The 15,059-nt window shown below is 42.4% G+C and overlaps 1 protein-coding gene across 1 annotated transcript in view; it reads right to left on the bottom strand.

Moving 5' to 3' along the window:
- The window catches only part of LOC126282099 (uncharacterized), a 518,030-nt gene that overhangs the window by 164,132 nt on the left and 338,839 nt on the right, over positions 1-15,059 (bottom strand). The window contains exon 2 of the mRNA XM_049981558.1: positions 9,938-10,092. Within this exon, the coding sequence (XP_049837515.1) occupies positions 9,938-9,971 (34 nt within the window). The 5' untranslated portion in view covers positions 9,972-10,092. The remainder of the gene's footprint in view (positions 1-9,937; positions 10,093-15,059) is intronic.

Here is a 15,059-nt window from a genome sequence, read left to right as displayed (position 1 = left end):
GGAATAATCTTACATTAAATGTTTAACATAATATCTAGTAATACTTAAGTCAGAAACTGTGTCTATGTCTTTTGGTAGTGTAAGTAAAGGCGCGCAAATTATCTACACTACGTTGACGCAGTATTTGGGAATGCGACACTTTGGGACTTTCGACAATATTTGTAGGTAATTTCAAACCCTTATGGAACTTTTTATTGCTGACAGTCTGCACAAAATTATGGCTTATTACTTCGTTACTATATGGCCCGTTGTCTGCTACCTAAATTTGCGTAAATCATAACATGTAAAAAGTTAGTTAACTAAAAGGATAGCATCCTCAGGAACAGATGATTTCATGTATTCCTTAGAAACAAAGGGAGCAGATGGCGAAGGCTGAGTGATGCGCTACCTAAGAACTCTGTGTTATCATCAACCGTTTTTAACCTTTATACCAGCGATATGCCCAACACAAGCGCTAATATATATATATATATATAAAAACACTACTTGCTGACGACCTAGCACTAGATTATGAAGCGAGAAAGATGGAAGAGTGTGACCTCAGACTTACACATAATGGGCGACTATTTCAAGAACTGGAGATTGAAGCTGAATCCATCTAAAACGGAGGCAAATGCTTACCATATTAATGAACATGAGGCAAATGTCAAATTAAATGTGGTCTTTGGAAACTTTGCTCTGGAACACAACCCATACCCAAAATACTTGGGGGTCATTTTAAATCGGGCTCGTACCTTTGAGAACCATTTAGAACACGCAGCAAAAGAGGTGAACACCAGAATTGATATTGTCAGAAAACTGGCTGGGTCAAGATGGCGTGCAAATGCAGATACTCTTCGTACTGCCACGTTAGTTTAGTCCACGGCAGAATACTTGGCTCCAGCATGTGTGCATACTTAACGTCAAACTGTGTTAATAAATGAGAATAATCAGTGACAGTACTAAGTCAACATCATTTTCAGGGCTGCCTGTGTTTTGTAATATTGCACCTCCATCAATGTGACGAGAAACAGCAGCAATAAGAGAGCTAAAAAGTGTTTTACTCGCCAGAATTCCCTTCTACATAATCAACTACAGAATATACCTGCCAGAAGACTCAAATATAGAAGACCGCGCTGGTCAACGCAAGATGATTAATGGGGGTCCCAGATGCCCCGGCGTTTGACTGTGGTGATCCTGTGCAAACTATGCAGCGCCTGATTGAAGAGAGTAGACTTCGAAAATTTCCTGATGGACTCAGCGAGCTACATTTGGTGACATGAAGAGCTGTAGAGTGGCTAAGAGACCTAGATATTCAGTTATAATATTTGTTTGCTTCTTTATATTACCTATATTTTTGTATATATTTAATCTTTTATCTATGAAGTCCTTAAATAAGACTAAAATGACCATGTAAGCCACAAGAGTAAAATAAACTTCTTTACTACTAATCTATTCGCAAAACATTTTGCAGACATTATCAGCATGTAGCACCGAATGTGCCAGCAAAATTATATCATTACATGACACATAGTTCAGGAGATACGACGTCATAAACGCTGAGATGTGTGAAAACTATCTCTTCTTAAGAAGGCCCAACAATTACTAAGACTATACTCATCCAGTGGGACAAAAAAATAAGCGTTAGTGTCTTTGAACAAATATATATATCGGATGTAACAGAAAAAAAAGTTGAGTCAAAAGGTCGCGCTCAAACTCAAGTGCATAGCAACTTATGGTCTTGGAAGCAATCCTGGGCCATCGAAAGCTTTGGAGTGTCAGGAACAATAGTGACAATCAATGCCACACGCGCCTTACGAAAGATAATGTGCCACTTAATATGCGTCGTCAGATGTGGATGCAGCTAGGGGGAGCGCCTGTACACTATTCTCCGCAAGTAGCGAGATACTCAATGCCACGTATAACAGGTGTTGGAAAAGATCGAGAGATACCTTTTCTTTGTGAGGGGCAGATCAAAACACTTATGTATGTGACACCAGTTTCCGTCTAAGAAACATTTCTCACCAGGACATCTGCAACGTCTGATGAGGTTCGTCCTTGGCATAGTGCGCCAGAATTTTCTACAGTTACGCCTGTATTGAATGTGTTGGTATCTATTTTGAACAGTTTCTGTAATGTACAACACCGATGAGTGAACAGTACATTCTCTTAAAAGCGTGTGCATTGACTATCGTTCTTCATCTTGAGGGTGAAGCACACGTTTGCGTTCGTATTTGCTTAAAAATAAATTTGTTTTTTGATAGCTTCCTCCTTGAGCAAAGACAACGTTTTCTTCTTTTTTACCGGATATGTTTCGCAGAAGTCACAGCATCTTAAGTGGGTCTTTTATTTTCTTTCTGTCAAATAATGGCAAGGATTACTTTTTACTGTCAGTACATACATAATTTCAGTCTTTAATTAAAGTGTTCCCAAAGTGAAGTAAAAACTTTTTTAACACTTTCTTTAGCTTTCTGTACAGCTGTTAGTCTTTTGGAACTTGTCATCTGCAACCATCAAGAACTTCGTATATAAATCTTATTTACGAGTGGAATATTGAAATGTTGTTTACGTTATTTTACTCTAAGTGGAAGATCGCATGACTGTTTGTGTGTGTGTGTGTGTGTGTGTGTTCGTTTCTGTGGAATACTGAAATGTTGTTGTTTATGTTGTTTTACTCTAAGTGGAAGATCGCGTGATTGTGTGTGCGTGTGCGTGTGCGCGCGCGCGCGCGCGCGCGCGTGTGTGTGTGTGTGTGTGTGTGTGTGTGTGTGCGTGCGTTTCTGCATAGAAGCAAATTCAAGTACTTACCATCTTCATTTCTTTGTTTAATTTATATTTCCATCAACGAAGAATAAAGTCAATGCAGGTATTAAAAAGAGTACAAGTTTCCTTCTGTCTACACACCAATGAAGTCGTATGGTGACATGTTCTGCTGGGAGTTTATTGAATTATAACTCACTCAGATGCAATGAAGATGTCTATTTACAGCTGAAATCTGGAGATGCAAGGCTATTAAAAAACCCAACGCGATGGCGACTGATTGTTGTTCCGTATTGAGTCAATGTTGCTTTATGTCCATCTTTATACACATGGTTGCGGGACATCGGCTATTCAGTACAGAATGTCGAATCAAAACCCTTTCAGCCGTTTAAATACCCAGTCCTGAACAGCCGAGGTCCCCCAACCATCTGTATAAAGATGGACACACAGAGACTTGATGTACCGTACCTGGTAATGGGATAGTCTCACAAATGCACGCGAATAAAATTAAGTTAATGAACACAGCAGCAGCGATCCACTTCAACAAAACATATATCTCTGAAGTCATCACCCCCACCTACGCCCAAGTGAAGATTCGGGGACACCATATGATAGCACAAAAAGTAAAGCAAAGTATTGGGAGACTGTGGATGAGGCTTGAACGTAAGACACCCGTGTCAGAGACAAGATTTCCTTCCAAAACAGGTTTACTTGGATCATTTCCAACTTGTATTGTGTTGGATTGTATGTTAACCGGGGACCTAGAAACGACTGAAAGGCTCCGTCCCCGCTGCACCCGCAATGGCCCACAACCCCACGACGACTACCGCAGTCCACTTCACCCCTCCGCCAACCCACACCGAACCCAGGCCTACTGTGCGGTTCGGCCCCCGGTGGACCCGCCAGAGAACGTCTCACACCAGACTAGTGTACCGCTATGTTTGCCAGGTGGCGCAGTGGTTTGCACACTGGACTCGCATTCGGGAGGACGACGGTTCAATCCCGTCTCCGGCCATCCTGTCTTAGGTTTTCCGTGATTTCCCTAAATCGCTTCAGGCAAATGCCGGGATGGTTCCTTTGAAAGGGCACGACCGATTTCCTTCCCCATCCTTCCCTCACCCGAGCTTGCGCTCCGTCACTAATGACTTCGTTCTCGACGGGACGTTAAACACTAATCTTCTCTCCCCTATGTTTGCGTGGTAGAGTAATGGTGGTGAACGTGTATGTGGCGAACTTGTTTGCGCAGCAATCGCCGTCGTAGTGTAACTGAGGCGGAATAAGGCGAACCAGCCCGCATTCGCCGAGGCAGATGGAAAACCGTCTAAAAACCATCCACAGACTGGCCGGTTCACCGGACCTCGGCTCAAGTCTGCGGGCGGATTCGTGCCGGGGACCAGGCGCTCCTTCCCGCCCGATTTGCAACATAGTAAAATAATGAGTCCCCTGCAGTTTGATCGATCAACGCATCATGTTAACTATGTACTAGATAATAGGATGCATACTATAGTTAGCAAGGAAGAAAAGAAAATTTGTAAATTGAAACGTAGACAGCATAGATTACATGAGACTGAATATACCCGGAGTGGTCATTTATTTTACTACAGAATAATTAATAAAACAGACATTGTATTTAGTGATGATGTGTTAAGGTTATTGCAACACAGTAATAAATATGCTGTTGACAAGAAGTGGCTCCGAAAACACGTGTATTGTGTGTTAGTACTGTAAAGTTAGTAAGACACAGCAGAACTTCCTGACCAGCAAAGTTGCTGAGTTAACTGCCGAACGCTGTGCTAGAAGTAAGAAAACAAACACAAATAAATTCAGTAATGATGGAGAACTAGTGCACAGTATTAATCAAAAATTGGTAAAGCATAAGACAGTGATTTTGAAAAGCGATATTGGGAAAACCTTAGTAATATTACATGTGAATGAGTATATTGCTGACTGATGACCATAGATGTTAAGTCCCATAGTGCTCAGAGCCATTTTTGAGTATATTGCTAAGGTTAAGAAGTTTTTTGAGAATAATGGAATTTCAAACCTTGAACGCGACCCTATTAAACACTTACTGAAACATATTAAAAGCGTGCTTACGACAACGTTCTTCTTGTTCAGTGATACAGAGTTTGTAGAGCTCTTGAAATTATGAAGCCACAGGCCACTTACTTTAAGGGCACAGCCTAAGATTCATAAAATGAACAACCTAATGAGATTCATTGTTAGCCAAATTAATATCCTGCCTATAGGCACTGTAATACTTTGAATGATATTTTTATAGAAAATTATGTGCTTAAGTGGCAATTTTCGGATAAAAACCCTTATGCCCTTGTTGAGATAATTAAGAATGTTCATATACCAAGTAACTACAAATCATACTGTCTGAAGAACTCGCTTCTGAAAGCAAAATAATTGTGCAATAGTACAAGCGTTAAAAACTTCAAAAAGTCATCATCTCGCCAATGGACATACGTCCGTGTTTAATAAAATTGTTCCTAACAACAGGAATGACCTCCTTTTTGAGGAAATTAATATACAGGTTTACAGTGTCTAAAGAAACCCATCTTCTTTACGCAAACTTCTTTGTTGGTTTGTAACGTCATTTTTCTAGGCTGCATTTATTATTCTTGAGATGGGAAGGATGTTTTACTTTAGTACCTCTCTAGGTTGTTTTTTTTTTTTCCACACTGTCGATATGACGGAAGTTAACATTGCCTTGACCTACTCATTGCTTCAGTCTTAGACATGTAACCACGATGGTTGCTACACTATATTTGTTGGCATTATAGTGTTAGTGTTCAGTTCTTACTTCTTTACATTTCTTTGATGGTACATGACGGGTGTTCGTTTTCACTCGTCAGACTGCACACGCGTACCCCTAATGCCTCGATAACACACGGCGTAGTGTTCTGGCATGTTCTTTCATAGGTTTCATGTCGTACCGCCCCCAACCCGTTTCTTTTACCGAGGTTTGTCATCACCCTGGTTTCCACAGGTTTTCTTGGGATAGCGTTTACTGTTTAGACGACATCACGATATCTTTAGCACTTCGTGTTGAAGACATGTCTCATAGCTGTGGTTTAACGTTTTCACATTGCAACGGGTTATTTATTATTAGTGGTTTCTAACATGGGTATCCTGGTTGTACGTTTTGTTGGCAATCTGATACGGATGCACTTTATTTTTCTGATTCTTCCCGCCCTTATTTAGTTCATGCCGGTGATCGATATGTCACGTGACGTAGATAACCGTGGGGTAGGGGTGGGGGATCGGCGGCTATTCCACAATTTCAAACCTAAGTTACTGAGACTGAGGGCGTGTCTTGTGGACTGTTGAACAAGAGCTTGTGTGGGTTTCGATATGACAAGCTGTTGTAATTACTTTCGAGACACAAGTTACAGTATGCTATTTGAAAGGTATTAATATGTCTGAGTACTGCGGAACTAAAAAAGATTTTCAAGTGACGATTTTCTGTTATTTAGATGATAGCAACCAGCTTCAGTCGTATTAAGCTCTGATAAAGACCTACATATCTTAAACTACTCATTAGAATGGACTGATGTTCTGTTAAAAGTGCTCTCGGTGACTTCACAGTCAGTTGGACAGCTAGAGCTAGTAGAGCTAGGTCATCAGAAGCGTAAGACTGGTCTGACATATAATGATAAAATAAAGTGGGAGCGTGAACAGACCGCTGTTGTAGCGCGTTGTTCAGCATTTCCCGTTTACTTATATAGTTGCGTTGTACAACAGGAAAGAGATTTGGTATTGAAACCAATTGTTGTTGTTGTCTTCAGTCCTGAGACTGGTTCGATGCAGCTCTCCATGCTACTCTATCCTGTGCAATCTCCTTCATCTACCAGTACTTACTGCAACCTACATCCTTCTGAATCTGCTTAGTGTATTCATCTCTTGGTCTCCCTGTACGATTTATACCTTCCACGCTGCCCTCCAATGCTAAATTTGTGATCCCTTGATGAATCAGAACATGTCCTACCAACCGGTCCCTTCTTCTAGTCAAGTTGTGCAACAAACTCCTCTTCTCCCCAATTCCATTCAATACCTCCTCATTAGTTATGTGATCTACCCATCTAATCTTCACCATTTTCTATAGCACCACATTTCGAAAGCTACTATTCTCTTCTTGTCCAAACTATTTATCGTCCATGTTTCACTTCCATACATGACTACACTCCATACAAATACTTTCAGAAACAACTTCCTGACACTTAAATCTATAATCGATGTTAACAAATTTCTCTTCTTCAGAAACGCTTTCCTTGCCATTGCTAGTCTACATTTTATATCCTCTCTACTTCGATCATCATAAGTTATTTTGCTCCCCAAATAGTAAAACTCCTTTACTACTTTAAGTGTCTGATTTCCTAATCTAATTCCCTCAGCATCATCCGACTTAATTCGACTACATTTCATGATCTTCGTTTTGCTTTTGTTGAAGTTCATCTTATATACTCCTTTCAAGACACTGTCCATTCCGTTCAACGGCTCTTCCAAGGCCTTTGCTGTCTCTGACAGAATTTAATGTCATCGGCGAAACTCAATGTTTTTATTTCTTCTCCATGGACTTTAATTCCTACTCCGAATTTTTCTTTTGTTTCCTTTACTGCTTGCTCAATATACAGATTGAATAACATCGGGGAGAAGCTACACCCCTGCCTCACTCCCTTCCCAACTGCTGCTTCCCTTTCATGCCGCTCAACTCTTATAACTGCCATCTGGTTTCTGTACAAATTGTAAATAGCCCTTCGCTCCCTGTAATTTACCCCTGCCACCTTTAGAATTTGACATTGTCAAAAGCTTTCTCTAAGTCTACAAATGCTAGAAATGTAGGTTTGCCTTTCCTTAATCTATTTTCTAAGATAAGTCCTAGGGCCAGTATTGCCTCACGTGTTCCAACATTTCTGCGGAATCCAAACTGATCTTCGCCGTGGTGGTCGTCTACCAGTTTTTCCATTCGTCTGTAAAGGATTCGCGTTAGTATTTTGCAGCTGTCACTTATTAAACTAATAGTTCTGTAATTTTCACATCTGTCAACACCTGCTTTCTTTGGGATTGGAATTATTATGTTCTTCTTGAAGTCTGAGGGTATTTCGCCTGTCTCATACATCTTGCTCACTAGATGGTAGTTTTGTCAGGACTGGCTCTCCCAAGGCCATCAGTAGTTCCAATGGAATGTTGTCTAATCCCGGGGCCCTGTTTCGACTCAGGTCTTTCAGTGCTCTGTCAAACTCTTCACGGAGTATTGTATCTCCCATTTCATCTTCATCTACATCCTCTTCCATTTCCATAATATTGTCCTCAAGTACATCGCTCTTGTATAGACCCTCTATATAGTCCTTCCCCCTTTCTGCTTTCCCTTCTTTGCTTAGAACTGGGTTTCCATCTGAGCTCTTGATATTCATACAAGTGGTTCTTTTTTCTCCAAAGGTCTCTTTAATTTTCCTGTAGGCAGTATCTATCTTACCCCTATTGAGATAAGCCTCTACATCCTTACATTTGTCCTCTAGCCATCCCTGCTTAGCCATTTTGCACTTCCTGTCGATCTCATTTTTGAGACGCTTGTATTCCTTTTTGCGTGCTTCATTTACTGCGTTTTTATATTTTCTCCTTTCATCAGTTAAATTCAGTATTTCTTCTGTTACCCAAGGATTTCTGCTAGTCCTCGTCTTTTTACCTACTTGATCCTCTGCTGCCTTCACTGCTTCATCCCTCAGAGCTACCCATTCTTCTTCTACTGTATTTCTTTCCCCCATTCCCGTCAATTGTTCCCTTATGCTCTCCCTGAAACTCTTTCAGTTTATCCAGGTCCCGTCTCCTTAAATTCCCATCTTTTTGCAGTTTCTTCAGTTTTAATCTACAGATAATAACCATTAGATTGTGGTCAGAGTGCACATCTGCCCCTGGAAATGTCTTACAATTTAAAACCTAATTCCTAAATCTCTGTCTTACCATTATATAATCTGTCTGATACCTTCTAGTATCTCCAGGATTCTTCCATGTATACAACCTTCTTTTACGATTCTTGAACCACGTGTTAGCTATGATTAAGTTATGCTCTGTGCAAAATTCCACCAGACAGCTTCCTCTTTCATTTCTCTCCCCTAATCCGTACTCAACCACTATGTTTCCTTCTCTCCCTTTTCCTACTCTCGAATTCCAGTCACCTATGACTATTAAATTTTCATCTCCCATCATTACCTGAATTATTTATTTTATCTCATCACACATTTCATCATTTTCTTCATCAACTGCAGAGCTAGTTGGCATATAAACTTGTACTACTGTAGTAGGCATGGGCTTTCTGTCTATCTTGGCCACAATAATGCGTTCACTATGCTGTTGGTAGTAGCTTACCCGCACTCCTACTTTTTTTTATTCATTATTAAACCTACTCTTGGATTACCCGTATTTGATTTGGTATTTATAACCCTGTATTCACCTGACCAAAAGTCTTGTTCCTCCTGCCACCGATCTTCACTAACTCCCAATATATCTAACTTCAACCTACCCATTTCCCTTTTTAAATTTTCTAACCTACCTGCCCGATTAAGGGATCTGACATTCCACGCTCCGATTCGTAGAACGCCAGTTTTCTTTCTCCTGATAGCGACGTCCTCTTGAGTAGTCCCCGCCCGGAGATCCGAATGGGGGAATATTTTACCTCCGGAATATTTTACCTAAGAGGACGCCATCATTATTTAACCATGCAGTAAAGCTGTATGCCCTTGGGAAAAATTACGGCTGTAGTTTCCCCTCGCTTTCAGCCGTTCGCAGTACTAGCACAGCAAGGCCGTTTTGGTTAATGTTGCAAGGCCAGATCAGTCAATCATCCAGACTGTTGCCCCTACAACTACTGAAAAGGCTGCTGCCCCTCTTCAGGAACCATACGTTTGTCTGGCCTCTCAACAGATACCCCTCCGTTGTGGTTGTACCTACGGTACGGCTATCTGTGTCGCTGAGGCACGCAAGCCTCCCCACCAACGGCAAGGTCCATGGTTCATGGGGGTAGGTTCCAGTACATTGGTTCAAAGTCTGCTGATCAGGAGCTTTACACCACCACCTCTCCTCCCTTTGCGGTGCAAATACTTGCATTTAAAACCCAGCCTGCATTGTAGAGAAGAAGAATATTCACTGCGGTTTCTGGAAGCATCTGGCCAATACTGTTACATGGTATACTCACCAGCGAAGATGATGACGATGGTGGTCCAGCTCATGATGAGCTGGATCCGGAGTCCGAGGACCCTTTGCCGGCTGGAGAGCTGCTGCCGGTACGTGGGGCTCTCTCCATGGACTCTCTTCACCCCAGACTGGCTGCCCGCTGCCCGCGCACTCTCTCTGCAACACAGGGGAACCCCGCTGTCAGTTCCTCTATAGCGTTTCTGTATAGTAGCAACTGCCGACTCCATCCGTATGTACAAACAGAAAAAAGCCAAAGCTGTCCAGACAAGACACACACAGACTAGGTTCTCTGCCACAGTCCTCTACTGTGAAACTGATAAGAGATGTGAAAATGGATGGTACCTGTATTTAAAATACTTATTACAGTGAAATGAGTATAATGGACTGGGGCACTACGAATGTAGTGCGGGGCAATATGTTGAGAATGTGGGTTTCGCGGGAGGAGTGCCAGAGAGAAATTCCTGCAGTTACACTGTCCTCTGTGTCCTCGGTGGCTCAGATAGAGCGTCTGCCATGTAAGCAGGAGATCCTGGGTTCGAGTTCCGGTCGGGGCACACAATTTCATCTGTCCCCGTTGACGTATGTCAACGCCTGTAAGCAGCTAAGGGCTTCATTTCATTGTAATTTCATTCTAACGAACTGCATGGTCATATATGGTACCTGTTCTTTTGGACATGTATCTTAGTATATATATATATATATATATATATATATATATATATATATATATATATATAGGGTGTTTCAAAAATGACCGGTATATTTAAAACGGCAATACAAACTAAACGAGCAGCGATAGAAATACACCGTTTGTTGCAATATGCTTGGAACAACAGTACATTTTCAGGCAGACAAACTTTCGAAATTACAGTAGTTACAATTGTCAACAACAGATGGCGCTGCGGTCTGGGAAACTCTATAGTACGATATTTTCCACATATCCTCCATGCGTAGCAATAATATGGCGTAGTCTCTGAATGAAATTACCCGAAACCTTTGACAACGTGTCTGGCGGAATGGCTTCACATGCATATGAGATGTACTACTTCAGCTGTTCAATTGTTTCTAGATTCTGGCGGTACACCTGGTCTTTCAAGTGTCCCCACAGAAAGAAATCACAGGGGTTCATGTCTGGCGAATAGGGAGGCCAATCCACGCCGCCTCCTGTATGTTTCGGATAGCCCAAAGCAATCACACGATCATCGAAATATTCATTCAGGAAATTAAAGACGTCGGCCGTGCGATGTGGCCGGGCACCATCTTGCATAAACCACGAAGTGTTCGCAGTGTCGTCTATGGCAGTTTGTACCGCCACAAATTCACGAAGAATGTCCAGATAGCGTGATGCAGTAATCGTTTCGGATCTCAAAAATGGGCCAATTATTCCTTTGGAAGAAATGGCGGCCCAGACCAGTACTTTTTGAGGATGCAGGGACGATGGGACTGCAACATGGGGATTTTCGGTTCCCCATATGCGCCAGTTCTGTTTATTGACGAAGCCGTCCAGGTAAAAATAAGCTTCGTCAGCAAACCAAATGCTGCCCACATGCATTTCTCCGTCATCAATCCTGTGCACTATATCGATAGCGAATGTCTCTCGTGCAGCAATGGTAGCAGCACTGAGGGGTTGCCGCGTCTGAATTTTGTATGGATAGAGGTGTAAACTCTGGCGCATGATACGTGGACGTTGGCGACATTTGGACCGCAGCTGCAACACGGCGAACGGCAACCCGAGGCCGCTGTTGGATCACCTGCTGCACTAGCTGCGCGTTGCCCTCTGTGGTTGCCATACGCGGTCGCCCTACCTTTCCAGCACGTTCATCCGTCACGTTCCCAGTCCGTTGAAATTTTTCAAACAGATCCTTTATTGTATCGCTTTTCGGTCCTTTGGTTACATTAAACTTCCGTTGAAAACTTCGTCTTGTTGCAACAACACTGTGTTCTAGGCGGTGGAATTCCAACACCAGAAAAATCCTCTGTTCTAAGGAATAAACCATGTAGTCCATAGCACACATGCACGTTGTAAACAGCACACGCTTACAGCAGAAAGACGATGTACAGAATGGCGCACCCACAGACTGCGTTCTCTTCTATATCTTTCACATCACTTGCAGCGCCATCTGTTGTTGAAAATTGTAACTACTGTAATTTCGAAAGTTTATCCGCCTGAAAATGTACTGTTGTCCCAAGCATATTGCAACAAACGGTGTATTTCTATCGCTGCTCGTTTAGTTTTTATTGCCGTTTCAAATATACCGGTCATTTTTGAAACACCCTATATATATATATATATATATATATATATATATATATATATATATATATATATATATATATATGCGCCTAATACTTACACTTTCACTGAGATAGTGGTAGGGGGTGTGCAGTAAAGACTGGCACTAATGCACGTACAACAGTTTATTGTACACACTGTAATACTGCCTCCCCCAAAGCAACGCATTTATTCCACCTTCGTCAGTCACGGAAGACCTGCAGGACACCCTCTTCACAGTCGTCTTTAAGGCTTTCACCGCCTTGGCCTCGTTGACAAACGAACGTCCTTTAAGTTTGTTTCTTGGCAATCAGGTCGAGAAAAAATCTGACGGTGCTTTGTCTGGAATATAATGGAGATGGGGTAGCATAGAAGTCCATTTTTGTGCCAGCAACTCGGGAACAGCATTAGCAACATACGGGCAGGCACTGACGTGATGAAGCTTCGATTGTAAAGGGAGGCTCCTCCTTTATCATATGTTTCAGAACGTCTTCGTAGTAATCTGCAGTGACTGTTGTGCGTCTCGGAACTGTATGAGAGTACATTATCCCCCGTTAATAAAGATAGGTGGCCGTGGCCTTATCGGCTGACTTCTGTAGTCGTCCGTTTTGTGGTGGGGGTTGACCATGCTGCACGCAATCTGTGCTACTCCGCTTCTAAAGTGTACACCCACGTTTCACCAGCTGTGACGATGTTTTTGCCACAATGCATAGCCCTCGCCCCTCGACGAATTGTTTCTAATAGCGGCACACATCGACGCAGCCTTACATTTGCTGTAGAGATGGCAGTCGAGGTAGCCATCGCCCACATACCAAAGACATTTGCAAACGTTGTTTTTAAATTGTGAGAGTTCCTAACTGATATACCAGGGATGCATGCAAGGTGACTCACATTATAAATAGCACCTGTTGTGCTGTTCGTTGTTTATTTCAGTAACAGGTGCACCTGCTTCTTCCTCTAATTTAGCATTTTCCCGGCCATTTTTGAAAGCTTGAGGCCAACGGAGGCATGCTGGACCAGATATTGCAGAGTTCCCATAAGCTCTCTTCAAATCGTCGTAGGTGTCGGTACTGAAATGAAATGAGCGTATGGCATCGTTGGCCTGGAGGCCCCATCTGGGTAAGTTCAGCAGCCAAGTGCAAGTCTTATTTCAATGACGCCACAGTGGGTGACTTGCGCGCAGTTGATGAGGATGAAATGATAACACAACACCCAGTCCTCGAGCGGAGAAAATTTCGAACCCGGACCTCCTTACTTGGGAGGCGAACATGTTACACCCAGCTCAGTAGGCGGACCTCCGGTACTGTTTTTCTTCAAGGGAACACAACACTTTATTGCATAACGCTGTTCACGAAAATCAGCCACTCTTACAGGTTACAAACACTCAGCTGATACAGCCATCGTTGTGACTAGCGATTAGATTACGTAGTTAAACGGCACTTACGGAAGGAAAGAAATTACAATGCCAGTCTTTACTGAACATCCCTCATATATTTCAGTCAGTCGTTGGTGTCGCTTGAAGTTGCCGCTGGTCCTCAATATGTGTTTGAGACTAAACAGCTTACGTCATCAGTTTGCTATTCTACGCCTCGGCTAAGTTTCCCGTTTCAAAAGAGGTTAAATGTTAATTGATGACAAATTTCACTGTGGTCGTCTTCCCATGGCCGTATCGATAGAAACGCTGAAAAGTTTGAGAAATCTTTCAGGAACCAGGCAACGGGCCATTGAAGTTGTGAAGCTGTCTGGCGTGGCTTGGACTTAAGTTCATGAGAGTTTTAGAAGAAGACTTGTGGATGTGAACGGTGGCTACCAAATGTTTCCCTCTACTACCAACTTATTCACAAAGGCAACCCGTTTTAAAACAGTCCGAAATGATCCGAATATCACAGGACGACTCTGAAACGAATGAAAACGCAAGCCAGCGAGAAATTTCAGCTTCGCCTCGCCCAAAAAAAGGTTTGTCAAATGAAGTCTAACCACAAAAGACTGTTTATTACTTTCAATGTTTCAGGCACTTCTCTTCAGAGTTCGTTCCACAGCCTCAGACAACCAGACTTTCCATCTCGATGTTTTGAAAAGATTGTGCAACAATTAGCGACGTAAGAAGCCTAATTAGTGCCTGTAGGTTGACTGGTTTTTCCATGTCGATAACGTCCTTTCTATACACCCTAGTATGTCACTTAAGTGGTCTCATGATCTTCTGAGACTTGAAGGATAAATAATTATTTGACTGTGAATCGATACCCGATGACATACCATTTCCATGTCTCATAACTGAACAAGTAAAACAATGTTTCTCATCTCTCGCATTTTCCGATTTGATCTGTAATACTTTAATCTACAGTTATTCTAGGAATCACTAATTTTGTCACTAAGTAAATAATGTGTTGTCAATAACCAATATTAATCTGTTACCGTAGTGAAACAGGATGATGATCGTTAGCGGAAGAAGAGATCGAGTGTACAGTGCCACACGTACATCTCATGCGTTTCTTAATACTGTAGGAACAGTTGTTGCTTTTGACAAAGGAGCAGTTCCTATAACGTACGAAAACGGAGGTACGTGCTTGTGCTTGCACGCGAGCGGCGTCCGCGTTTGCCATCTGTTATGCCACAGGTCAGGAGACGGCGGCGGTAAAACAGACACTGGCGGGCCACGTGAAATGCCACCTGGGTGCGGTTCCGGCACGAGAGGAAGTTGCCAAATGGCAGACATCGTTCCCATCATACGTCTGTTCCGACTTCCACAATCGGGACGTAACAAAAATAGTTTTTTTTTAAAATCAGTAGGTTCCGAATAAGTCAATGACTAAACCTTGGGACCGATATTTTGTGCTGCAACACATCCATA

The sequence above is a fragment of the Schistocerca gregaria genome, chromosome 7, assembly GCF_023897955.1.
Source record: "Schistocerca gregaria isolate iqSchGreg1 chromosome 7, iqSchGreg1.2, whole genome shotgun sequence".
NCBI classification, from domain to species: Eukaryota; Metazoa; Arthropoda; class Insecta; order Orthoptera; family Acrididae; genus Schistocerca; species Schistocerca gregaria.
The sequence above is the reverse complement of the archived record's forward strand: the minus strand, read 5'-3'. Positions and strand labels throughout refer to the sequence as shown.